Source organism: Nannobrachium achirus (genome assembly GCF_963921795.1).
Source record: "Nannobrachium achirus genome assembly, chromosome: 3".
NCBI classification, from domain to species: domain Eukaryota; kingdom Metazoa; phylum Chordata; class Actinopteri; order Myctophiformes; family Myctophidae; genus Nannobrachium; species Nannobrachium achirus.
Window position 1 is genome coordinate 33,558,257 of NC_137812.1, and position 27,359 is coordinate 33,585,615.

The following is a 27,359-nucleotide window of genomic DNA, read 5'->3' on the forward strand; positions in this document are numbered from 1 at the left end:
CTAGTATCTTGAGTATCTATTGTACGTAGGTGTGTAACCAGACTCTTTGGAGGAGGCAGGTAGCATCAGTAAGCCTGACAATGGGTCTACTTTGGAGCGATCCATAGCTTGCTTGTAGTTGATCTTCTCCTTTGTCAGCGGGTCCACAATATCCTTGGAATAGTTGGTTTCGGACTGCAACTCCCTCAAGATGGTGCTGTCAATCATTTTGGCCGCAACAGCATCATAGATGCTCACTCGACCACTGGTATTGGGGTCGACCAGCCCTCCTGTCAGGTTTTGTGTCTCCATGTAGCGAATGGCCGTGTCCTTAGGCATCCAGCCCTTCTGAACTGCCTCGCCCACAGACAAACGCTCCTTGGTCATTGGATCCTCGACACCAGTGTAGGCCTTCTGGGCATTGAGTAACCTCTGTAGTTGACTGGACTCAATGAGGCCTCTGTCTGATGCCTTGTGCACTGAGAATCTCTCTTTGCTGCTGATCTCTATAATGCCCCCTGTTGCTGCCTGGGCTTCCAGAAGCCTTTGGGCAGTAATAGAGTCAATCAATTTACGCATTGTGGCGCTACGTATTGTAAAGCACGTACCGGTGTTTGTATCCATTATGCCAGCAATTGGGTTCAGTACTTCAGTAGCAACCTCAGGAGGGACCGATTTCTCAGAAGTTCTAGACTTTGGGATTGAGTTAAATTGGGGTTGCTTCTTATTGTCTCCTGCAACCAGCAGTGCAAACTCTGAAATTGGCATTTTGCCATCCTTGTAATTCTGCAAGTCATACTTTGTCAGCCTGCCATCCTTCAGGGCATTTTTGATGGGGTACTGCTTGCCACTCTTACGATCTTGTAGTACAGATGTCTCACCATCGGGACCCATAGAGGTTATCTCCTCCCAGTCGCACTCCAGTTCTTGCAGGTGGATGTACTGTTGGCGATCAATCAGACCCTGCAGGTAAGCGTCATAAGGAGACATATCCTTGCCCGTTTCCGGATCCAAAATAGTGATTTTGGTGGAAACATTTGTCTCTTTGGTCCTAGTCTCTGCATTTTCTTCTTTAGCGAGGGTCTTCTGAAGCTCCCTGATGGTGCTCTCTCTCTTGTGGATCTTGTCCTTCTCACTCAGAATGTCCTTCTCAAGATTTTGCATGTCTGACTCCAACTTAAGGCTCTTTTGCTTGGTGAGCTGGGTTCTGTCAATCATCAGCTTGCTCTGCTGCTGTAATGACACACTAGACTCATGTCTCTCAGCCTCAAGCGTCCTGAGCTCACGATTGAGGTTGTCCCTCTCCCTCAATAGGGCATCTCTTTTCAAAATTAGGCTGGTTTCCTCTCTAGAAGTGCTGGACTTGGTGGTCTTCAGAAGGTTGATTTTGTCAGAAAGACGTTGGATTTCCTCCTCCAAATCTTGTCTGGCAAACCTCTCATGGGATACCTGTTCCCTCAGGTTATCCCTTTCTGCCTCCACAGCCTGATCTTTCTCAACACGAACAATCTCCTTGTACACCGTCTTCTCACCAGACTTCTCTCGTTTTAGAATCTCAATCTTGGCATTGGTGTTTCTAATATCTCTCTGAAGACGCAGGGCATTGTTGGTTTCCTTGTCCATTTCGGAACGAAGTCCATTTGTCATCCTCTCTAGTTTTGGATCTCTTTCAACTTTAAGGACTTCCTCTACAACAATACTCTCTTCAACAGGGGGTGGGGCATTTTCCAGTTGTCTGATGCGCAGCTTGATGTCTTTGAGTTCAGACTCCACTTGAATCTTCTTTTGCCTCTCATCGCTTTCCCTCAGAACCCTCTCTTTATCTTCCAGGTTGTTTCTTAGTTGCTGCAACTCTCGATCTAGCTGACGGCGAGACTTCACTTCATTATCAAGGTTTCTACCAAGTTTCTCATGTTCAACTATCTGCATTGGATCCTTCTGCAAGCGCACCATCTCCTGTACAACGACTCTCTCCTCAGGTTTCTGTCTCTCCAACAGGATGTATTTGTTTTGCAGGTCAAACACCATTTCCTCTGTGCTGCGTCGCAGCTGTGTCTCTTCACGTACCTCCCTTCTCAAGCGGTCTGCTTCTTTCTCCAAGAGTGGATCGTTTTCATACTTGATGACTTCTCTGGTGACAAGCTTGGTCTCTACCTTTGACTTTTCAGCCTTCCTTTCATCTCTTTCTTTCCTGAGGAGACTCAGCTGGTCCTGAATGGAATTGTTGGTGCTGTGTAAATGATTCACCTGGTCATTTAGCCTCTGAATCTCTCTCTCGTTCTCAGGGCTCCTCTCTTCCTTTACTACCTCTTGAAGGACTTCCTTCAACTCCACTCTGGGCTTCTCAGAACGGAGAACATTCAGATCACTATCAGATATGGTGATCTGCCTCTCTATATCAGAGCGCTGCTTGTTTGTATCTTGTATGTCTTTCTTTAGATGCATAATCTCCACTTCTGTGGATGGGTCTATTAGGTAGATCTCATTAACAATTTCCTTAATCTCTATTCTTGGCCTCTTGTCCTGTACTTCACGATAGCGACTTTGAAGGTCTGCAAGGTCTTTGGTCAGATTGTTGATTTCAAGCCTCTCGTCCTCAAGGCTTGATCGAATTTTCTTGGTTTCATTGATAAGCTCAGGGTCTTGTTCAATCTTTTTCACTTCCTTGGTGACGGTTTTAGGCTGGATAGTTGGAATTATTCTTTCTAGTGCGTTGATCTGGCTTCTTGTCTGGAAAATCTCATCGTTGATCAATTTACTCTTATTGTCCTCGCCATCAATGTCTGTCTCAAATGTCCGTACTGCTTTCAGCATTTCTGGATTCTTCTCCACTTTCACCACTTCTTTCTTGACCACCTTTTGTTTGATTGGAGGCTTCTTCTGTTGAAGAATGTTGACCTCTGTCTTCATCTTAATGGTCTCCCCATCTCTTACTCGAACTTCCTCTTTTATCTTGGCTATCTCATCTTTCAACTTTGTTGCCTCTACATCCAACTGGGGGTCTCTCTCATACTCTGTCACCTCTCTGGTCACCAGTTTGTTTGGGGTGTTTTTGACGGTGCTGTCGGTGGCAGTGATTTTCTTGTTAATGACCTCTATCTCAGCCTGGGTGGTAGCGCGCTTAAGGGCCTCCTCGTGCACTTTGTTCCGGAGGTCTTCCAAATCCTTTTCCAGTTGAGCATCACGGTAGTATTGCAACACTTCCTTCTCTTCAACACGCTCAACGCCTCTGCGATTCTTGAGAGACAACATCCTTTCCTTGAAAGTTCTCAGGTCTGTCTCTGCATGGGCACACCTATCTTTCTCCTCTGTCAACTCTTTCACTAGAGTATCTAACTCATCAGTAGCTTTTTGTTGGCTTTGAAGCTGCACCTGTTGCTGTGCCACCAGGTTAACCTTTTCTTCATTCTGCGAAGGCAAAAAAGTTTGACTAAATTAATATTTGGTCCGAAAAGGACGTAATCAGAAAGTAGAGGTAAATTATACTATGTTCACTTACTTGTGCAGTTAGATTCCTAGCCAAACCCATCTGATTAAGAAGCTGGTTATTTTCAGCCGAGGCTTTAGCGTAACTGTTTACCAGGGCCTTTTCCTGTAATGGCAGAAAAAATATTACATCATATGCCATATCTATTTCAGAGTTGTATTCAATTATTGTGAAAATAATATTTATACAGCATATTTTATTTTTGAATTACCTCTTTCTGCACAGCATCAGCCAGGGTGGAAGTACATGGTGTCTTTGCAACAGTGGATGCATCATCATCAAAGGTACAATTGTATTTATCGACATTGGTCTCATATTCCTGCACAAATATAAAGTCTTAATATTAGTTTTCAGACAACATCAACAAGACAACATAGATTACAAAATGAATTATCCTTCCAATTTTGTCCTTCACACACAGTGTTGAGCTTTTTCAAACCAGGTTAATTGGAAGGAAAGCATTTTTCCAGTTTTTCACGATTGTTAACACAGACATCACACTCCCTTATCTGTATTAGACTCTGACTTTCCTTCTTTACACACTGATGTCAACCAGTAAGACTCCCTAATCGGGAGATAAGCGACCGTAGGTCACTTATCTCCACAAATAGGGCAAAATTTTTGTTTGCCAAAATCTTCCTGATCCATGTTGATGACATGAGTGTAGACATACTGTGTAGTGATTTTCGTGATTTTAGGGCAAAATCTGTAGGAGCAGTGTCCAAAAATGTGTTTTTAAAAATCGGCCTGGAGGTGGCGCTATATGGGAGAGATTCATGTTGATGGGATGAGTGTAGACATACTGTGTACCGATTTGCGTGATTTTAGGGCAAAAATTGTAGGAGCAGTGTCCAAAAATGTGTTTTGCAAGAATCGGCCTCATGGTGGCGCTAGAAGAGGGCCATGTGAGAAATGAGGGGTGGGGTCTCCGCGCCGGCAAGGCGGACGAATAGGTACCGGCCCCGGCTGTCCCGGTCGCTCCTAGCCGGAGTTACGGCATTTTATGTGAGCTGCAGTGTAGGGGGTCCTCCACTGGGGGCGCCACCACTTTTGCATCCGTTCTGGAGCACCAGGAGTCGGTGGTCCCCGGGAATTCCCCGTGAGCAGCCCCGTTGGGGTGCTCATTTGGTCAGTTGAGCACATTTGGTCATTTTTTACATCTGGGGGTCCCCCAGGGACCTGGGGGTCCCTGGAGCTCCGGGGGTCCTTGGAGGTTGTAGTTTGGCAGGCAAGGAGCGTGTGTGCAAAATTTGGCATGGATCGGGGCAACGGTTGCGGAGATATGAGCAGGGCAATAGTGTGACGTGTGAGGTGTGACAGACAGACAGACTGACTGACTGACGGACTCACTCACAGTTTGTGCAGGGTTTGATAGTAAATGCGACCTACGGTCGCAATTACACAATCTCCTTGTTGTCTAAACACTACACACAATGTTCAGTTGTTGCACACACTTCTAACATAAAATCTAAAAGCATCAACCTACAACACACAAATATTCAAATCTCTACACATTCAGGTCTAATGTCAATTACACAATCTCTTGAGGCGTTGTGAGCATGTAGATCTGCTATTTTCATAATGAAACCGTGTTATACAAAATGTAATGCCTCAACTCTAATGCTCGTCAGGGTGGGGGGTCCCCAGTTAAAATATGATTATTTTGGGGGGTCACGGCCTGAAAAGGTTGAGAACCACTGATATAGATGAGGCCCTCTGGTCAGACAGGAACCGGAGGCGTGATGGCTAAATCATGTACTGAATTTTCATTCATTGTCATTCATATTGTGTGTTCCATTTCTACGATTGTATTTTCAATGTTGCACCTAGTGTGATGTAAATTCTTGGTAGTGTGCAGCAAATGCTTAGTTGTGTGTACTCAATGAATGGTGTTGTCATTTGAAAATATGGCTGTGTGTACCAAATGAAAACACAAGTTCCATGTTGTGAACACACTTAAATGATGGTAAATAGTAATCTTGGGAAGGGAGTGTCAGGTTTATCATTTTGTGTGTGACGTTTTCAGTTTTGTGTCTGCAGTTTTGAGAAAGCCGCTACTGTATGAAATGCGTTAACAATCGTGAACATTTGTAATAAAGGGCGTGTCTCTCATTTTAAGCTACCATGAGGGTTGTTATTTCCCTCAACTGCCAACAAATTATCATTTTGCTTATGCATATCTATTCTTTCTCTTCCATTATACAGAGTTACGAATAGCCAGTTGAGTCTTACATTGAGCAGATTTTGCAGGTCCTGAGACAGATCCACGACTCTGTCCACATCATCACCCTTCCTCTTCAGGTCATCCATCACTTTCTACAATGACAGAATATAATGTGTAGCGTAAATCAGTGAAAGTTGTTTAATATAATATTATATATATATATATATATATATATATATATATATATATATATATATATATATATATATATATATACATACATATACATATATATACATACTGTACATACATACATATATATATATATATATATATATATATATATATATATATATATATATATATATACTGTATATATATATATATATATATATATATATATATATATATATATATATATATATATATATATATATATATATACATATATACATACTGTGCATACATACATATATATATATATATATATATATCGTGTAATATATCAAATCTTAATAGCACATGGCTAAAATGGTCTGATGCAGGCCTCGACACTATTTTGCCTGCTGATGTAGCTTGTAGACCTTACCTCTTGGGAACTGTGCTTGGCATCGATCTGAGATAGATCATCGTTGGGGTTGATCTCGTTGTTGGGCAGCTTATTCAGAATGGAATTCAGGGATTTACATGTGCTCTGAAACTCCTGGTTCTTGATTGCAGATTCTTGCAACAGTTTTTCTCTGTGATGAAAAAGTAATATGATGAATATAATTCAAATGTGATATTGTGAACTCTACACCTTATGTGATGTGTGTGATTTGTTAATTTTCTCCTATAGCCTTCTGGGATTGATGAGGTATTGTCATAACCTCCATCCTTTATTTTAATGAACAGACATTGCCACCTTTTATGACATGTCCAAAATAGTGACGCCAGGTAGTGATTGACACCTATCTATACCAAACAGAAAAGTGAGACATTCATGAAAAGATTTATCTTGTCTGCCACAATAAACACATTTACTATCCCAATATTATACCCGTCAACAATAAGCCTTATTCACGGCCAGCCCACTCAGCAAATTTCTCAGCATCCCCCGGGTGCTGACATCAATTTAGAAGGGGAAACTATAACAGAAATAGCTGGACTTAAAGCCAACAAATCATTATTTCGAACGGTAAAGTAAATTATAATGCTTTTGTGCCTTTTACTATCTTGTGTTCTTGATCATGCTAGCCGTATTTTATACTTTACTATTCGGAAATTGCATTAAATTTGCGTGTTAACTCTATAGGCTATAGTAGGATTTTCCCCTTCAAAATGTGACTTCAGCACCCGGGGGGTAACTAAGTAGATTTACTTAAGTACAATTTTGAGGTATTTGTACTTTACTTAAAGGGCCATTTCACCTCTGGGACAACCCAATCTTATTTTATTGTTGTTAGGGAGATGATCAACACAATCCTGAGTTATTTTTTGCGTTCAATCTGTGTTTATAGAATTTTATTTGTGTTTAGATGATTTCAGCATGTACTGGTGATGCGTTTTGCATGAAAAAAATGGTGTGACTAATCAATAGAAAAAAAGTCATTTGGGGGTGAACTACTCCTTCAATTAAAAAATGTGAGTACTTTTTCCTCCACAGTTTCTCACCTCTCCTTCAGTTGGTTGGTAACGTTTGCATGGCGGTTCTGCAGCTGCTTCACCTTCGTCCCCTGGCTTATGATGTCAGGGCAGTATTCTTGGTGGCCCTGCTGGAGAGAGCTGCACAGCTTCTCTGTGGCCTCCAGGTCCTGTCCCAACTTCTTCATCTCATCCTGGGTCCCTGCAAGAGCCTTACGCAGGCTCTGTATAGAGGGAGGCAAAATGTGTTGTGAGAAAATGCATTAGATACAATGTACAGACATACTAAAAACAACAAACTAAAAAGACTTTGGCAAAATAACTCAAATCTGAATTATGCTGCATTCACACTGAGAAAAGCCAAGCTAATGGTTTGCTTGGTAATTCAATGTAATCTCAATGCAAACCAGCTTTTAATGCTCGAGATGCTCAGAACAAAGCTTGGAAATTTTAAAAGCTGGTTTGCATTGAGATTAAATTGAATTACCAAGCAAACCATTAGCTTGGCTTTTCGTAGTGTGAACACATTATGCTCTCAAGTTCAGAATGAAGAATGTGTCTATTGTCTTTATTGAGTATGGTTTTGATGTGGGAAAGAAATGTTAGATTTCAGACCTGAATCTCTTCGGTACGGGCTTGGATTGCATCGGGTGAATCAGGGACGGCACTATCTTCACTCAGCTTTTTCTCGAAACCAGAAACAATGCCGTCTACCTTCTTTATTTGATTCTCCAGATTGAGAGATGCATTTGCCCTGAAGAAAATGTGGGAGGAAGCGTAATGATAGGTTTAGGTATGATTATCATTTTGAATAATGTTTACCATGTGCCAGTGCTGCTAAACTCCCTAAGCATTGACACCCAAAACCAATACATATTTGCAATAATCTCCATGGATAGGTATTGAACACCAGCAACCGTCGACAACAGGCAGTTGCTTACGGTGTGCCTCGCCCCTTGTGAAACGTAACCATTGATTTATACCTAATCCACATGTGTGAACTGAACAGTGTGAACTAAACAGATGAAGCCTTCAAATGGATACTGGTCAGGTGGGCACTAGGGACATCTGGGTGGTACCTCAATGTAAATGTGGCTATTTTGTCCAAAATGTTACAAAATTAAATATTTAAAAAATGGTCTCAAGTAAAAGAAAGTATAAATGATGTGAACATGCACAGAGCATCATTATCAGACTTATTTGAATCCTCCTTACTTATTGTTTATGCCCCAAAATGACGGATATACAGCTTTTGTAGCGATTGTAGAAATATTAGACCTTAATTGTCGAATATTTAAACATGTAATGATCATGAATGTACGGTATACTTTCTTTTACTAAAGACCATTTTTCAAATATTTTATTTTTTAACATTTGGACAAAATAGCCAATTTTACGTTGAGGTGAGATGTCCCTACCTGTTACCCTTCAACTATATGCAATGTCTACATAAAAAATAAATATATCGTCACTGTCGGGCAGAATCTCCAAGTTTCAAATTTGCATGTTTTTTTCGCGAAGTAAAGCCCTGCTTCATCAGACAAGGCCGTCGCACAAAAGTAGTGAAAACAGCAGATCCACAAGCACACAACACCTCGCGGTGCGAGGCGTTGTGTGCTTGTAGATTGTCTGTTTTCACTAGTTTAAATTGTTTTTTTTAAATGATAAACTAACGGTTTTGGACATACAAGGTGTCCACCTGACAATGACGATATGTATATCTAAATGAAAGTTTGAGTTTACTTCTTGGTGTAGAGGTCGCTAAGGGCAGTGATGCCATCATGCTTGTTGTTGGCGTCACTGAGCTTCAGTGGCAGTTCAGAGGATGTGCTTCCATTGGACAGGACGGGCTGCAGCTCAGCCTTCTGCTGCTCCAGGCCTTTCAGTGCATTGGCTGCTTTCTACAAGAGGCAAATGTAGATGTTGAGGTATGTGGACATGACAGACACAAAGAGATTTCTAAAAACAGTTTTATATTTAAGGATCTAGAATCTAGATCAAATCTAAAGTGACTGAACAAGCATAACGCCTTTGTGTTGTGTGTTTAGTATCCCTATCCTTGAATGTCATAACAGGCAAACGTTCTGGAAAAATAGGCAATAATTCGGTGACAATAGCAGATCTACAAGCTCACAATGTGTTGTGTTGTAACGTGTTGTGAGCTGGTAGATCTGCCATTTTCAGCGAAGAGATTTGGCGGGAGAAAAGGAGGCCACCCAATATAGTATTCTGGGGGACCCCGGTCAACTAAGGGTGTGACCTAAAAGCAAATGTATAGGTTTGCCAAACTAGTGAAAACAGCAGAACTACGAGCTCACAACGTGTCGCTTTGCGCCACGTTGTGAGCTTGTACTGTAGATCGGTTATTTTCACAATTTCTTAAACATTTGTTGTCTAATTTATGACATTTCTTAATGAAATTACTTAAAAAAAACATGTTTTTTATTATTCATGAAAATGTTAGCCTTTTGGGGAATGTTTTTTGAAAATGTTTTGAAATAATAATAATTAAAAACAAAATGTAGATAACAAAAATTAAAGGACCCATACAAAATTGTCAGCGACCCACAAATAGGTCCCGACCCAGTGTTTGGGAGCCAGTGGTGTAACACACACTAATATGGTCATTTCTCACCTCCTGCTCCCTCAGCCTGTTGGCCAGGTCCTCTGCCGGGGCATTTCGGTCCAGTGGGGCCCGCAGACGGCTCAGAATGTCTTGTTCGGTTTGGGCTAGTTCCCCATCCAGCTTATCCAGCTGCTCAGCTAGTGCTTTTGCTTTAGGGTCCTCTGGGGCACTGGATACTGGAGCTGCATCACAACACAGGAGAATGTATTTGAATCGTTTGTGGTTGAGTAATTAGTCAAACAATTAGAATATTTAATGCATCAATGATATTGGTTATTTCATAGCTCTGTCTATGTGGAAACAAGGGCCCCTGTACTGTTAACACACCTAATAGTAATAGTTAAGTATTCAATCCATCAATCAAACCTGCTTGTTGTGACCTCAAAGGCTCGGATTTGTGGTTCTTCAGGGAGGCTAAAAGAGCAGCTCTTCTCTTCTTGATGTCTGCCAGTTCACCACCCAGCCTAACAAATTAGAAAAAACGAATTTATCAGTCTACAACTGTATCATTTTTAATGATTTACAATTTAGGCATTTAGCAGATGTTCTTTATCCAGAGCGACTTACAGTAAGCAAGGTAAAGGTATACATCAAATGTAGAAAGACAGTGTAGTGCCTCATTAATCTAGGATCATAGGTAAGCCAATAACCTAGTATCAGTCTAAACAATATCAATATCAAAAGAATATTCTTACTTTATTAGACAGCTTCCCTGCAAATCAGAGTGTCTTTAAAAAAAATGTATTCCATTTTATCATGTATTACTTGTATTACACTTACAGGTCCACTTTATCAATGGCTTCTGAGTCAGGAGGTGGGATAAGGAAACAAACTCCAGGGAGGGTTTTGGTCACCCCATCGCTGGAGACGATGTCCCAGTTCTCGATGTCGGAGTTAGATTTAAGAGTGAACCTATCCCCACGAGACACGGAATCCTGAAATACATGTACTAATTAGATACAAAACATTGGGGCAGCACTCAGAGGGCAGCACTCACTATAGGTAATAGGCAATTCCCAAAAGGATAAAATATGGATATGTTGTGGTCCAGTATTACAACAGTGAAAGGTCTGGAATAGTGGCACAACAGTTAATCAAAATAATCAATTGAATCAATTATGAAAAAACAATAGAAAATCAATAATTTAATAGACTAATTGACGATTAGTTTAGAACAATTTTAAATAATTGAAAGAATTGTGAAAATATTATTTTCACAATTTCTTTATGACAAAGTTGTGCGACAAAGTATAAAATAACAACGAAGTGGTCATTGGATAACTTGACGTAATGCATCTTTTTTTAAACACTGGTCGACAGAATGATCGCTGAAGGAGATAATTGATATACTTGCAGGCCTATAGTCTGGTAGGTATGTAGGTAGGTAGGTAGGTATTAGGTAGGCCTACCTTGTCTGTCTCCCAGTCACACAGGGACTCCACTGTGACGGGTCTGCTGGGTGCGACGCGCCGCAGCTTCAGAGGAGCAATGGTGGTGCTGCGCTTCCTCAGGTCAGCCAGCAGCTGCTCACTGCGCTGCACAGCCCTCTCCTCTGCCTGGAGGACATACAGCACATAACAGGGACAACGTGAAGTAGGGGTGCAACACTTCATCCAACTGGGGGGAAATTGTGAGCTTGTAGATCAGCTATTTTCGCAATTGTTGGACGACAAACTATTAAATTATCATTTAATTGATTCATTTAATCATTTAAACAATTTATTCCATTGTGAACAAAAAATATAAACATGCTTAATGATTCATTGAATAATCGAGAAAGTTATTGGTAGAATAATGAAAATAATCTATAATTCTGCAGGCCTAAAGAGAATCACACAGTAAAAGCCTGATTTATTTATGTTTCAACGACAACATCGCAGTAAGAATGTGTTTCAAACTGAAAAAAGTGTGGGCGAGTCAGAAGCCAACAGAAGGCGAGACCTTGTGCTCGTATTAAAATGTGTGTTTTTGCTTTGTCATGAAACAAATTGAGTTCACCTTTAATAGCAACTTGAGCAGATAGAAAGTGTCAGTTATAATAAGCTCTGGTGTACTGCACCTCAAGTTGAAGCAGGATCTCTGAGTTACTCTTCTTGCTCACGGTCTTGGGATCCAGGCTGTTGTGGAGTCTGGTGAGGTTCTCTGACAGCTGGTCAGTGTCCAACTGGTACTGAAGATGATATTAAACACATACAGTATGTCTTTACAATGTCTCTCACCAGATTGTGGTTGGTTTGCTTTTATAAAAAACACACACACACACACACACACACACACACACACACACACACACACACACACACACACACACACACACACACACACACACACACACACACACACACACACACACACACAGTACAATTTACAAATAATTAAGCAATAAAATACACAACAGGGAATGCTCCCATGAGATACTGTAGTGTTGATTTTGACAGCAAATTTTGATTTAGTTTTAGTCATGGTCTTTTGAATACAATTCTGTTTAGTTTTAGTCATATTTTAGTCACCTGAAATGCTTTACTTTTAGTCTAGTTTTAGTTGACTACATACGACATGATTTTAGTCAACTAAATGTGCAGTTGAATTAGTCCACTAATATGCCATAGATGCCATCGGAATGGCTGATTTTCACTTAGCTGCATGCCGGAAATAGCCGATCTAAAGCTCACAACGTGTTGCAGTGCAAAGCTTGTAGATCAGCTATTTTCTTTCTTTAGGCCTAGTTTTCACCAGTGAAAAAAGGTCAACACTGAGATACTGGCAGTGGTATGCTGCAGTCAAAACAAGGTCAGAGACTGGGTGGCATACAGCAGCACACCTATGACAATATATAGATTCATTGCGTTTATACGACAGTTTCATCAATAATTATTTATCATTAGAACGCACACACAGTGAAAACTACAGGTGGCGGTGGCCGCTGCTAGGTTACAGGTAATGTAAACAAGGTGGTTGCATTCGGAATGTTATCATGGGATATTGGCACTAATTATTAGAATGTCTAGGACAGTCACAACAAAAAGCTTATTGTGGAGCTTATTGTGGTATAGCACAAATTACGGACAACGACAAAGGCAATATGTACTAATCACTCTCTCACCCTCATTGTGATATAAGACTGTCGTGGTGCATTATGTCACCAGACTCACCGCTAAACGTCAAAACCACAAAACACAACTAAGTCTCATGGAACTAGCTCAACTAGTTGAACAACATATGTGAGGCATTTTTGCGTTTTTAAATTGAGTAAACCAGTTGTTAAAATGTTAAAAAAGTACTAACCATATAACATTTGTAAAGATTGATGTTGTATTTACCTTTATGAAATCTTCCTCGTTGTCAAGATGCATCTCTTGACAAATGCAGAGATTGAGGAATCGCTGCCACTCATTCCGCACGTCATCTCTCTGAGCCTTAAATACAAAATGTCAGACGTTGTTTTTGTATGACTCAGTTTGACTGTAATATTTGCAAGATTTGTACAGTGAACTTCATGCTGGCACACGGAAACACCTAAAAACACCCAGCTGTGTTTACCTTTTAAAATGTCGGCTGAGAAAAGGGTTCACAGGCCACATTCACACGGTAGCCATATTGTTCCTACACCAGGGGTTTTCAAACTTTTTTGACTCAGGGCACCCCCTGTAAATAACCTTTTCATCCACGGCACCCCTGAATTACACTGTTAATTTTAAAAATCTTACATAAGCGACTCAAATATCAATATGCACATTTTTCCACCTGAGATACGGTAGGCTAGGTCACAGAACTGACTGAAAATAACTTTATAATTGACGTTTAACCACTTGAAACCCAGTAATCCTATTCCGAGGGGGAAGGTTCACCAAATAGCCGATCTACAAGCTCACAACGCGTCACGTTGTGGCGCGTTGTGGCGCGTTGTGACGCGTTGTGAGCTTGTAGATCTGCTATTTTTGGTGAAGAGTTGGCGGTAGATGGAAAAATAACTCATCGAGTACAGTGCAAATCAGGTCTCCACATAGTGAAGTGATATTGATGCAGTGATATTGCTGAATTCCAAATATCATCAAATTATTCTGAGTCACCCCTGGACTGCTGTCATGGCACCCCAGGGTGCCCCGTCACCCACTTTGAAAACCCCTATCCTACACCATACCCTCTGTTAACCCATTTAGAACGGGTACAGATTATTGTGTATCATTATTTTATGCTTTAACTATTAAAAAATAGCAGATATAAGCGCTGCGAGCTTGTAGATCTGCTATTTTTGAAAAATCGTGAAAATTAGAATTTTGACCCGATTCTATAAGTGTCTTTTGAATCCTTCTAATGTTTTTTGAAAACCCCACGATTCTATGTCAGCAATCTGGCCAACCATCATCAAAGAAAACGTCCTTTTCACTTAATTGGAGCTCAGTTGGTCTGTTCTTGAGAGACTACTATGTCAGTGGTTCTCAAACCTTTTCATGTGAAGGACCCCCAAAATGATATGTAATTGGCCACGGACCTCCATCTCAAAATATTTAGTTGCAAGGACCCACCAGAAGCAAAATTTGAGTTACAAACATACATATATTCAAAGATTTGCACACATTTTCACGACTTTTTCAAAAATAGCAGATCTACAAGCTCGCAGCGCGGCACTCGGTGCCGCGCTGTGAGCTTGTATATCTGCTATTTTTTACTGGTTAAAGCATTCAATAATTCTTGGCCTGTTGAAAATGTTTTCAAGTACCTGGATTGTAGTGCTGGCGGGGTGCTTCAGGTCTATGAGACGGTCTCCTTCATCCTGGAGTTTGTTCACCTCACTTTCGTGTGACAGCAGGCTGTTGTTCTTGAAATTCTGTTTGAGGTCAAATAAGAGCTTACATTATTATCATTATCCTAGCATCTATCCCATCACTCACAGAGCCCCTGAGCTCTGTAAAGTTCCCTTTCCTTTTCCTCTCCATCTGCGTGCATTAATGTACCATCAATTGACGGGGACTTCGTCCCCGGAGTTTTTGTGCTTTGTCATCTCGCAGGCCTCCGTGGATTGTGATTGCGGACCCCCCGCCTCCAGATCGAGTGTTTCCAAGGATCATGCCTACGGACTGTTACGATAGTTATGTTGTTGCCGTTGTTGTTATTGTTGCTGTGTATCCCCCCCCCCCTCAAATCAGCCAGTTGAGGCAGATTCTGGCCTACCCACAGAGCCTGTTTTTTTTTCCTTGCCAGTACCGTTGCTAAGGGCTTGTTTGCAAGTCAAGTAAGGCCTTGAGCTGCACTTCATGGAATGTTTCTCGAGACAATGCAACACACAGGGTTTGACTGCTACAGCGTATATCGTCGTGCAGAGAATGTTAGAAAGGCAGCCAGCCAGGGGTCAGCAAGGGTCGGCTATTTTCGATTCTTGATATCACATTAAACTAAGCATAATCAAGTCAATACTGGAGATGTGGTGTACGGCATGGATTTCTACAACATAACATAATTGTTCCAAGATAAGATGCTGCATTCAAGTTCAGGAGAGTTTGGACAAAGCGGTTTTCTTAAATGCTGCCTTCATGGATGGCATGGAAAGGGCATTTCTTTCACCATAGTAAAAACTGCATGCATGGTCTGGAGAGGACGCTTTTTACAGACGAGTAAGAGGGCAGGGGCTCAAGCCCCCTTTGATGTCTAAGTGTGCACGTGGTAAATGGTGCATTTGTATAGCGCCTTTATCCAAGGCGCTTTACATAGATTGTGCATTACATTCACCCATTAACACACACATTCATACACCGATGGCGGAGGAAACCATGCAAGGCACCAACCTGCTCACCAGGAGCAACTAGAGGTTCAGAGTCTTGCTCAAGGACTCTTTGAGATTAACTCTGGGGGAGCCCGGAATCGAACTGGGAACCCTTTAGGAACGCTTTGTGTTCTAATGAAGGTTTCTCTACCCTTGAGCCACTGCCGCCCCACATGCCTGTCTATCAGCCTATGAGTGCTCAGTCTGCTCACCTCATACTGCCTGCGGACATCAGGCGGATCCACCATGTGGTCGCTCCAGTCCTGCTTTTTGATCTTCGCTTGTTCCTCCACCAGGTAGGCCAGCTCCTTGTTGCAGCCCTGCATGTAGTCATACAGGCTGCTCAGGTAGTGCCGGCGCCACTTGGAGTTGTCCTATAGTGAAACAAGGTGAAACAAAAATAACAATACTTTAGAGCACCTTTCATGTCAGCCAGGGTCATGTTAGAAAGCGGTCAATACATATTAAAAGATGGTGTGATAAGTCTTGAATTGAATGTGGACACAATGCCGTTTAAAATATGTAATAATGTTCTTAACTCACCAGTAGGTTGTTATATTGTTTCTTGATGGCTGTATATTGTTCCTAAAAGACAAACACTGTCATTTTATGATCAACCGCAACATTGACCTTTGTTAAATAAGACAATCACTCTCCAACACCTCCATCGTCTATTCATTGTCTATTCACAGCTTTGGCCATGTATTAACCCATTTAGGCCTAGAATTATTGAATGCTTTAACCAGTGAAAAATAGCAGATATACAAGCTCACAGCGCGGCACCGAGTGCCGCGCTGCGAGCTTGTAGATCTGCTATTTTTGAAAAAGTCGCGAAAATGTGTGCAAATCTTTGAATATATGCATTTTCAAAGCAAACGTTTGTAACTCAAATTTTGCTTCTGGGTGGTCCCTGGAACTAGATATTTTGAATGGGGGTCCGTGGCCAAATAAATATCATTTTGGGGGTCCTTCACATGAAAAGGTTTGAGAACCACTGACATAGTAGTCTCTCAAGAACAGACTAACTGAGCTCCAGTTAAGTGAAAAGGACCTTTTCTTTGACGATGGCTGGCCAGATTGCTGACATAGAAACATATAGGTTTTTTCAAAAAAAAACCTTAGAAGGATTCAAAAGACACTTATAGAATCGGGTCAAAAGTCTAATTTTCACGATTTTTCAAAAATAGCAGATCTACAAGCTGCTGTGAGCTTGTATATCTGCTATTTTTTGATAGTTAAAGCATAAAACATTGCGTCATAATGTGTTCAGGCCTAAATGGGAATAACAAGATCATCGCCCGGGGAGGAGGATCTGCTCACCTTGCTGCCCACAGAGCTGGCACTGAGTTGTGAACTGTAGGCCTCTATCTCCTTGTGCAGGATGTTATGAGAGGCGATCTGCTTCTCCAGGTCTGCCATGCTGGGTCCGTACTCCTCTGTGTTTACCTCTTTCTGAGAACAGAAGACAGAAGCATAGTATTAGTATGAAAAACATGCCAAAAGCACTTTGAGCTTGTAGATCCGCTATTTTTGCTACTTTTGTTTGACATAGAATGACGAGGTAGGGCATTAATTCATGAAAAAGGTTAAAATATGGAGATAAGAGGTTTCTGCCTGACAGTATATGCAATTTGGCCCTCGGGAGTGAGTGTGGAACTATACTGTAGTCGCCCTCTCCATCATCAAAGTTGCCCACCCCTGCCCTAGGCATAGAGGTCACCCTGCTCAACTCAACCTACAGTAAGTAGTAATTTTCAAGATATCTTGTTTAGGATCAAAGTGTCATGGCAATCTTATGAAAGCGATGTCCAAGGCTTTATACTTCATCGCACAACACTGACGCTGACAAAGATTATGTATTTTCAGCTGAAAAAGTGTCAGTGTGACTCACGTCTTCAGATGTAATCAAAGGGTAATCATACCTGTTTCTGGTTGAGAACAGGAGCCCAGTCAATCCTTGGCATCAGCGACACATCATTCACTGGTTCATAGACATCCCGGTAGAAGGCGCAGTCTTTCAACCAGCGCTCATGGAGAAGGAGGACGCTATGGTCAACAGAAGATCATAAGATAAAACAATACTAGCACACCAGTATCTTTATGCAGTGGGCATAGTGAATGAAAATGGAGGCTTTTCACCTTCAGCAGCCATTTTGACTGCAGAAGGTGCATTTGCTTGGATTTAATTCACAATTCGACTCACTCGCTCTCTATCTCAGAGCCCTGCGGGTGCTTGAGCTTCTTGGCCTTGTCCACATCGAGGAAGAGGGACTGCAGCAAGCCCTCTGCGTCTCCCAGCTTGCCTGCTATCTCGTTCTTGTGCTCGAAGGGCTCCTCTTTCTTTTCATTCTCTGCATCCTAGAGTAAGGAATCAAAAGTATCATTAGAGATGGCTGTAAGTGTAAGTAATACATAACTGTGTGTGTGCGTTCGTGCGTGCGTGTTATTCTCACCACAGACAGCAATTCCTCTGCCCGGAGGATATCTTTCTCAACTTCGTCAGCGTGCTTTTGCATCCGGGCAATCAGCAAGGCCAAGCTGCTGGCTTGGGACCTGCAGAGCAAAGGACAGGTGTCAATGGGTGAGAGAGAGAGAGAGACATCCATGCTAAAGGCAGGTGTCAGTATGGTGATTGGGTGGTGCAGGGTTAAAGTTCCTGCCCACCACCACCACCACCCAGGGGCGTCACAAGGGAGGGAAAAGTAGAACTGAGTTACTAGGGTCCAAGGTGGAGGGGTGCCATGGCATTGGTCCGTGCCTAGCTCTAACCCTAACCCTAACCTTAACCTCAGTAACCCTAACTAAATTCGGACAAATGAACCTTCGGACTAATGAACCTTCGGACTTATGGGCAGTCCCCGGTGGAGGGGCCTTAATTATGTTATACTTTAGCTATTGAAAAATGTAAAAAAAATAACGTGAGCTTGTAGATCTGCTAATTTTGAAAAGTCGTGAAAATGTGTGCAAATCTTTGAATATATGTATTTTTTAAGCGAACATTAAAATTTTGCTTCTGGGGGGGTCCTTGGAACTAGACATTTTGAGATGGGGGTCCGTGGCCAAATACATATCATTTTGGGGGTCCTTCACATGAAAACGTTTGAGCACCACTGACATAGAAACATAGGTTTTTCAAAAAACCTTCAAAGACTTGCACAAATGTTCAAGATTTAAAAAAAATTGCAGATCTACAAGCTTGCAGCGCAGCACTCGTGCCACGCTGTGAGCTTTTATATCTGCTATTATTCAATAGTTAAAGCACAAAATAACCCAGGGCCCAAAATTTGGTGCAACACTCCTGACCACCACCACAGAGATTTGAATCCTCCGCTGTGCTTCTGTGTTCATTTCTTTGATTAAATTGTTGTATTGTTCCGGTAGTAGTCGATGGTCCAATATTTAGGAGCATAATGAGCTAACTCACTGTTTCCCTAACAGTGGGTGGGGACCCATTTGTGGGTCACGGACCAATTTTTATGGGTCACGACTTGAGTAAAAATCCACATTTTCTTTTCCTACATTTTTTTTAATATAGCCTAATTGTAGAGAATTAAAAAAACATAATAATTAATAAATAGTAAACGCGCCTTTCTTGAATGAAAAACTATATATACTATACTACTACGGTTGTAATTTATTTTGCCGTCTTCTTCAAATAGTTTTTTCTCAAAACCTTCAGTATAAGAAGCCAAACATTTACAGTCTTTTGGGTCTCGACCTGAAATGTTTGGGAACCACTGATCTAACTTTCCCAAGGGTTTTAGAGGATGACCTAGGGCAGGGGTCGGCAACACAAAATGTTGAAAGAGCCATATTGGACCAAAAAACCCAAAAAAAATCTGGGTGGAGCCGCAAAAAAATTATAAAAGCCTTATATATCTTCGGTGTCGGGTGGAAACCTTGTGTGTCCAAAAGTTAGTTTTGTACTTATCTTAAAAAATGAACTAAACTAGTGAAAACAGCCGATCTACAAGCACACAACGCCTCGCACCGCGAGGCGTTGTGTGCTTGTAGATCTGCTGTTTTCACTACTTTTGTCTTTTGTCTTGTATGATGAAGCAGGGCTTTACTTTGCAAAAAAAAAACAAAAAAAAAAACATACACATTTGAAACTTGGAGATACGAGGTTTCTGCCCGACTGACGCTTTTTGAAAAAGCTCCAGGGAACCACTAGGGTGGCGCTAAAGAGCCGCATGCGGCTCTAGAGCCACGGGTTGCTGACCCCCGACCTAGGGTCAGTGTGAGGGTGGATCATTCTACTTTGAAGCCACACCCTGAAGGTTCCAAACACGTCTGTCATTCCACAACGACTCGCTCTGACTGTCTGCATTGTCCTCTGTCAATCCAGCCAAAAGTTACATTCATTCATTTCATTTCTGTTCTACAACTCGCAGTATTCATTCATACTTTGTCATATCACAGTCTCACTCTCGAAAACAACAGACTTTCAACAGAATGAATGAGCATTGTGCTTTAGTCACATAAACTACATCCATAAAATGTTATGATCAACTTGTTTCAGAACAATGGATATTTCATATTAGTGAGTTGAGGTCAGAATGCTTCTTCTCTTTTGAAGATCATATTTAGTTTTTTCTTTGTAAGCACATTTTCCCCCTACAAATGTATTTGATACATACAAACATGCCATGCAGACCTGCATCCAATGAGGACAAAGGGTTGTTGATAAATGGCAGGTATCCTGGAGCTATTTCTTCAAAAGCACTGTTTTCACTGTCCTGTCACTGACACCTTTTTCGTTTTTCTTTTCTTCAAAGGTCACAGAAAAGTACGTATTTAAAGGAAGTTAACAATCCGGATTTCACATAACCTTGTTTTATGTCTTTCACCTTTGCCAAAATTCTGATGTTGAGTGTAACTAAAAGAATGTGGGTGAACCTGTGAAGTACGCTAACTACACCCACAATACCTACAAGGATTACAAGTCATATACAGTAAACTAAACCTGCTATTGCAGTAAACAAAATAATATTTACAGTGTATACCGTGTACGGTATACCGTATATGTCAATTCCAGTACCTACATAGATTTGTATGTTCTTGTTACCGGTAAACCTGCCATTATACCATCATGTCATCACATTATATGATGGCATTTTCAGTGTGGTTGCAACCAGAATATAGTTCTTGTCCATCTTTATTCTTTCTTTCCATCTGTGCTTTTCCTCCCAGTTTTGGTGGCATGCACTTGGGCCATATGTCAAGTCGACCGGCTTCATCTGGACTTGTCTGATTGCATAAGAGATATGTTTTATATAGTTTAATTTATATTAATGTATTTGTGAAATCATTTTCTCCATTGACTTGAATGAGAAATGCTCAAATTCAACCTTTCCCAAATATGGAGATGACTGACATCATAGATGTCTGACGTCATAGACCACATGAGACTGACACAGTATGTCCATATATGGGTATTCCGAGATGTGGGCTTAATATTGATGACATCAGGGATCTCCATATATGGGCATAAAGGGACAAGGACAGAATGGTTAGCACCGCTCAAATAGGGAAAAGACTGACAGAGATATCCATATGAGCATGAAAGGGACAAATGGTAATACATTTCTCAAAGGATTCCTCATGACTCGTGTAAGGGCAAACAGAGTTGCAATTTCTCACAATTGCATCTTTCTATTTTAAATGTGTTCTACTAGTGGATTTTATGCCATCCGGTTGTGATGTTCTTCAAGGTCCGCAAAGTGTTTTTCTTTTATTTTAATTTTGTATTTTTTCATGTACTGTATGTACAGTACATGATTTGTTTTGTCTACTCTGTATACATGTAACAACTCTGATATTATGTTGGGGTCCGTGAAAACGAGATGGCACATGGTTTATCCTAATAAAGAAACCTGAATGACATTTACTGTGACAAATAAACCCAAATAAACTTCATACTGTATGATATCACAGCCATGGAATGCGGTGGAACGAGACACAGTACGTGTGTCATTACTTCCCTTCTATCCTTCTGACAGACTGATTGACTGAAGTGTGTTTCACTCTTCTAACAGGGTACATACTGTAGCAGGTGACACAATGGCTTCCCTATTCCTGCTCACTCAGCAGGAATGGGCTACACAGCATGCACGCACGCACACACACACACACACACACACACACACACACACACACACACACACACACACACACACACACACACACACACACACACACACACACACACACACACACTAACTTGCAAGTGTTCTTTCTGGAGAGTGAAATGCTCATACAATCAAGTGTTACTTGGGCTTTGGCTTAAAATAAACGTAATGCAAAAATGATCTTTACTGGCTGTCTCAGATTGCCAGTGAAAACTATGGAACATCTCTCGTTTGAGGGCCTGAGTGAGAGCTTGAACGAAGAAAACTGTACTGACCTGAAATAATGTTTTTGGTCCAGTTGGATTCAATGTGAAACACTCTGGCACACATTCACCTTTTTATATGATTATATATATATTATTTCTTCTTAGAGGGTTGAGTTTTGTGGTACTTTAGTGATTGTTCTACTATGTTGCTGTCTGGGATCAGATGAGTTGAGGGTGGGGTGCTATGGGCAGACTTAGGGGAACTTTTAATCAATTAAACTATTATTACCTCTATTCTTAGTGAAACATACCCGAGTTGCAATTGTGCTTGCTATGCTCTTTTAGAACTCTATACCAAATGGCGATTTACAAGCTCGCAACGCGGCACACTGTTCCTCCCAGAATAGGGGGCGTTGGGGTTCAAGTGGATAACTACCTGAAAAGAGGTTGAATAGTGATCATATTTCTCTATTGTTGTGTATGTGTGTGCATCTGTGTGGAATGCACTAAGATGTGTTGGCAAGAGAGTAGAAATTAGGTTTTTGTACTTGTGCATTTACAGTACAGAATGTATTGTCTGTCTGTCTGTCTGTCTGTCTGTCTGTCTGTCTGTCTGTCTGTCTGTCTGTCTGTCTGTCTGTCTGTCTGTCTGTCTGTCTGTGTCTGTCCACTTGTCTCTCTACCATAGTGTGTATCCTACAAGGGAGTGAGATGATAGCGGTTGTGATGAGTGTGTGAGCTGATGTAGCCTGTAGCCTAATAAATTACTGCTGTAAGTGAAGATAGTGTGCAGGATTTTAATTTTTTCTATTGATAGCTATTTCGAAAGCAATGAACATTGGCTGCTGTTGTCGGCATGTGACACTGGTGCAGGCCTGTCAACTCTCCTGGATTTCCCAGGAGTCTCCTGGATTTTGAACCCCTCTCCTGGGAGTCTCCTGGATTGGCAAATCTCCTGGATTTCTCCTGGATTTTGTATCAAACTCCCAAAATTCACCAGAACACAGGAAATTACATCTACTATGTTAAAATTTTTCTGGGGGAGGACCCCCAGACCCCCCGCTTTAGGGGTGGGGGCAATGCATGCAAGAAAGATCATACAGATATTCACTTAAGTAATGACTTAAAGATGAGAAATCATTATTAAAGATGTCCTTTTGCTTCAGTCATCAAATCTGTACAACAACATTTGGCATTTTAAGGCTGAAATTGTACCCATGCTAGTAAAGTAAGCCTGATAAATGTATCAAACATGCACAAAATTCAACAGAACACAGGAAAAAATATCTATTAATACGTTTTGGGGAGAGGACCCCCCAGACCCCGGTTGGGGAGTTCCGCGCGCCCCCCAAAAATAAATCTCCTGGATTCTGACAGTCCAATGTTGACAACCCTGCACTGGTGTGAAACAGGCTTTAGGAATAAACCAGGTTTTAGGAATGGATGCACTAAGGCAGAGTGTGCTATCGAAATCAAATTTCTGAACATACTGACTGTCTCTATTTGTGTTCCTTAGCCTTTCACTGAGGTTTAAAGGAAAGTATTCTATAGAAATGGTCCCTTATGTTGAACCTCATACTGTGACTGTATATGTCGTATTGTCTGTCTGTCTGTCTGTCTGTCTGTCTGTCTGTCTGTCTGTCTGTCTGTCTGTCTGTCTGTCTGTCTGTCTGTCTGTCTGTCTGTCTGTCTGTCTGTCTGTCTGTGTCTGTCCACTTGTCTCTCTACCATAGTGTGTATCCTACAAGGGAGTGAGATGATAGCGGTTGTGATGAGTGTGTGAGCTGATGTAGCCTGTAGCCTAATAAATTACTGCTGTAAGTGAAGATAGTGTGCAGGATTTTAATTTTTTCTATTGATAGCTATTTCGAAAGCAATGAACATTGGCTGCTGTTGTCGGCATGTGACACTGGTGTGAAACAGGCTTTAGGAATAAACCAGGTTTTAGGAATGGATGCACTAAGGCAGAGTGTGCTATCGAAATCAAATTTCTGAACATATACTGACTGTCTCTATTTGTGTTCCTTAGCCTTTCACTGAGGTTTAAAGGAAAGTATTCTATAGAAATGGTCCCTTATGTTGAACCTCATACTGTGACTGTATATGTCCCTTCATAGAACCTCTGATTTGAGCCGAAAACGGGCCAGAATGTGCTCTGATGCAACAGAAGAATGTAACCCACAGGACAAGATGGCTACCTCAGCACGACAGCCCTGAGGCATCACATCATCTGCCCCTATGTACTGTAACAATACCAGCATCCGTCACATATCTCTCTGTAAATGACAAAATTCCATCTGCCTCACCGGGTCATGAGTTAGGTATTCTACAATGATACTACATGCATCTTTCCACACTACTCTAATCCATTATACCAGCAGCTGTTTGAGGGTTATGAGTTGACATACAAGTAGTCTGGAGGACATCCCTTTCAAATACCTTGTTCGTATCACTGGGAGCCAACACCCAGAGAGAGAGAGAGAGAGAGAGAGAGCGAGAGAGAGAGAGAGAGAGAGAGAGAGAGAGAGAGAGAGAGAGAGAGAGAGAGAGAGAGAGGAACCAGCTGAGCAGCACAACCTGCCCTACCCTACCCTACCCTACCCTACCCTACCCTACCCTACCCTACCCTTATCACATCTCATCAGTGACTGTAGACAACACGTCCAGTCCAGTATAGGGCCGGGTGTTGCTGGCCCTCTTTCAGATGTTGTCATGTAGATCGGTACACAGTATCTCTGTAGCCTTTAAACGAAACGGGTATTTATTACATTGATGCTCCTACATATTATCATGCAAGCACCAGAAAGTCACTTTCCATCCCTCATATACTGTGTGCACAGTGCACACCCCATAACCCACACACTGCACATCATTTCGGAGCTCATATTTGAACGGGTAAGGACTAGTTTAGTTAATCTAGCCTTGACTGGTGCCCTGAGAATTAGACCAGTGTTTCTCAAACTTTCACATTTCAAGGTCTCCCCTTAATGGAACCAAATGAACCCCACTGTCAGAGTTACAGACTTGTATAGGTCAATTTAGACCCCCCTAAAGGAACCCACAGAGTCCCTGGAATCCACTTTGAGAACCACTGGATTAGACCATTCGTTAATCAAAACAACTTAAAGTTTGATTTGAACATTTCATTGCTTTTCATTCAATATTTGTTTCGGGAAAAAAAAAATATTTCACAGTTGCTGAACAGAAGAAATAAACTTGCAAAAGGGATGATTTAACCACAATCACCACTGGACCCCTCCTTCTCTCATCACAACCAACAGTTAAAGAACAAGAGAATGGTAATATCATCACCTTAATCAATCTCAATCAGTTACACATTTAGTTAAACAGCTGTCTCTAGAGGCTGCTTCTTATGTGATTACATTTTATCCATTTTATTCTGAACATCATTTGCTCTACCACAAAATCACTTCAACGAACCTTTGACTTCTCTGTCTGCGGAACCAAGTCATAATAGTTCAGCTTTTTTGTTTTTAATTATTTTTAATTAATAAAAAATGACATGATGAGAGAGGTGAAAGGACTAAAACGTTCAACTGAAACCCTCTTTGAAAAGTGTTTAGGAAACTTAGAAAAGTAAAGGCACAATATATACACACACATGATCTTTCCACAGGCTTAAAGTCTTACTGTCAAAGGTCACAGAGAGATATTCTATTACTATACTGTATGCAGTATATACAGTATGTTTGAGCTTTAAAAATGCACTCTACTTTTGAAATCTCATTCATGCTTTAAATTCATGAATCATGTATGAAATCAACTTTCAAGTAGTTTCACTTCCATCTCCCTCAGAGGTTTTATTCAGACAGTGTCACTTTTCTTGGCAACGTGCACTAATGCCACATGTCTGTGCTCCAGGCCACAGAACCCGGGGAATCCTATGGATATCGATACATGAATATGAATATGCTTACCGGTAGATGATAATTAGAAATTGTAATGATTTACACACTTCTCAAATCTATGACTAGTCTTTCTTTTGGGTCAGGTTAAATTACTTTATAAGTTAACTGAACAGTCTTGAGAACTACAACGAGCATATCCTTTCGGAAAAGTACAGAAATCATTGTTATTATTATTTTATAACCATCCGTATTGAACACGTTATTGTCTTATTCCTCTTTCTTGTTTGACATATGACTTGTTTTGCTTTCTTTCTGTGAAATTAATCAATATCATCAATGTGTCTCACACACACACACACACACACACACACACACACACACACACACACACACACACACACACATACACACACACACACACACACACACACACACACACACACACACACTCTGATTGAATTATGAGACTCGTATTTTCCTGATAAACACACATCCTATTTTACAATGGAAACTTGGCCTCAGGTCACCTCCGCAATCAAAACATTTGCGAGGACTGTGTGTAGAAGCGGAGAAGGTTCTTCAACCAAATGAATGAATGGAGGGGAGATTCCAGTACATAAACGCAAACATACTGTACACAGAGAACGAGGCCAACAGAAACACAAGAAATATGACACAGTGCTTCCAAGACAGGAGGGGAAACATGACCGAGATAGCAACACACACACACACACACACACACACACACACACACACACACACACACACACACACACACACACACACACACACACACACACACACACACACACACACAGCTCCTTGGGGGAGGAAAAACTCACTTGCTGATAGACTTGCCGGAGACCTTCAGAGAATTCTCCTTGCTGCTTTCTTTTTTCTTAAACATCCTGGCGGTTGGTTGGGGGGAGGTGATGGAGGTGAAGAAGCTCTTGCTGCTGCTGATCTTCCTCGACCTCTGGCTCTCACACGCACTCTCTCTCTCTGTCTCTTTGCTCTCTCTCTCTCTCTCGCTGGTCCGTCCCGTCCCAAACTCTAAAACACACACACACTCCCCTCCTCACCTCTTGTCCTTGTTGAGTGTGTGTGTATTGTGTGTGTTGCACACGTCAGCTCTGTGTTAAAAAGTGGAGCTTCTTGTCTCTGGTAACCCCTCCCCTCCTGCAGGTATAGCAGGTGTGACGCCGCCCCGACATCCACCTGCTAGAGACGGACTGGATCAACCTGTTCCCCCATACACACACACGCACGCACACACACGCACACACCTCCTTCCTCTGCCTCACACACACACACACACACACACACATACACAGTACACACCCTCCCCGCCCATCCTTTTCATTAGGGCCCTGCCTCTTGCTCACACCCAGACGGATCACAACACTGCAAAGTCCCCATTGTTCATTTAACCACTTAAGCCCTAAAATGTTCCAAAATAGACGATCTACATGCTTGTAAATATCTGATAATTATTATTTAAAAAAAATTAAAA

General features: G+C 41.4%; 1 protein-coding gene across 1 annotated transcript; it reads right to left on the minus strand.

Annotated features, from left to right (window-relative positions):
* On the minus strand, positions 1-26,769 carry evpla (envoplakin a; the record flags this gene model as incomplete). The annotated part of the gene is made up of 22 exons (XM_080722531.1): positions 26,689-26,769; positions 18,094-18,193; positions 17,844-17,998; positions 17,563-17,686; positions 16,961-17,092; positions 16,184-16,225; positions 15,853-16,014; positions 14,600-14,707; positions 13,200-13,295; positions 11,939-12,049; positions 11,289-11,435; positions 10,660-10,814; positions 10,246-10,343; positions 9,889-10,061; positions 8,997-9,154; positions 7,869-8,007; positions 7,284-7,477; positions 6,220-6,370; positions 5,699-5,782; positions 3,678-3,785; positions 3,479-3,571; positions 1-3,387 (listed from the first exon to the last, which is right to left on the minus strand). The coding sequence occupies exons 1-22, from the start codon at positions 26,751-26,753 to the stop codon at positions 1-3; spliced, it is 5,982 nt and encodes a 1,993-aa protein (XP_080578657.1). The 5' UTR covers positions 26,754-26,769.
* Positions 26,770-27,359: the final 590 nt, after the last annotated feature.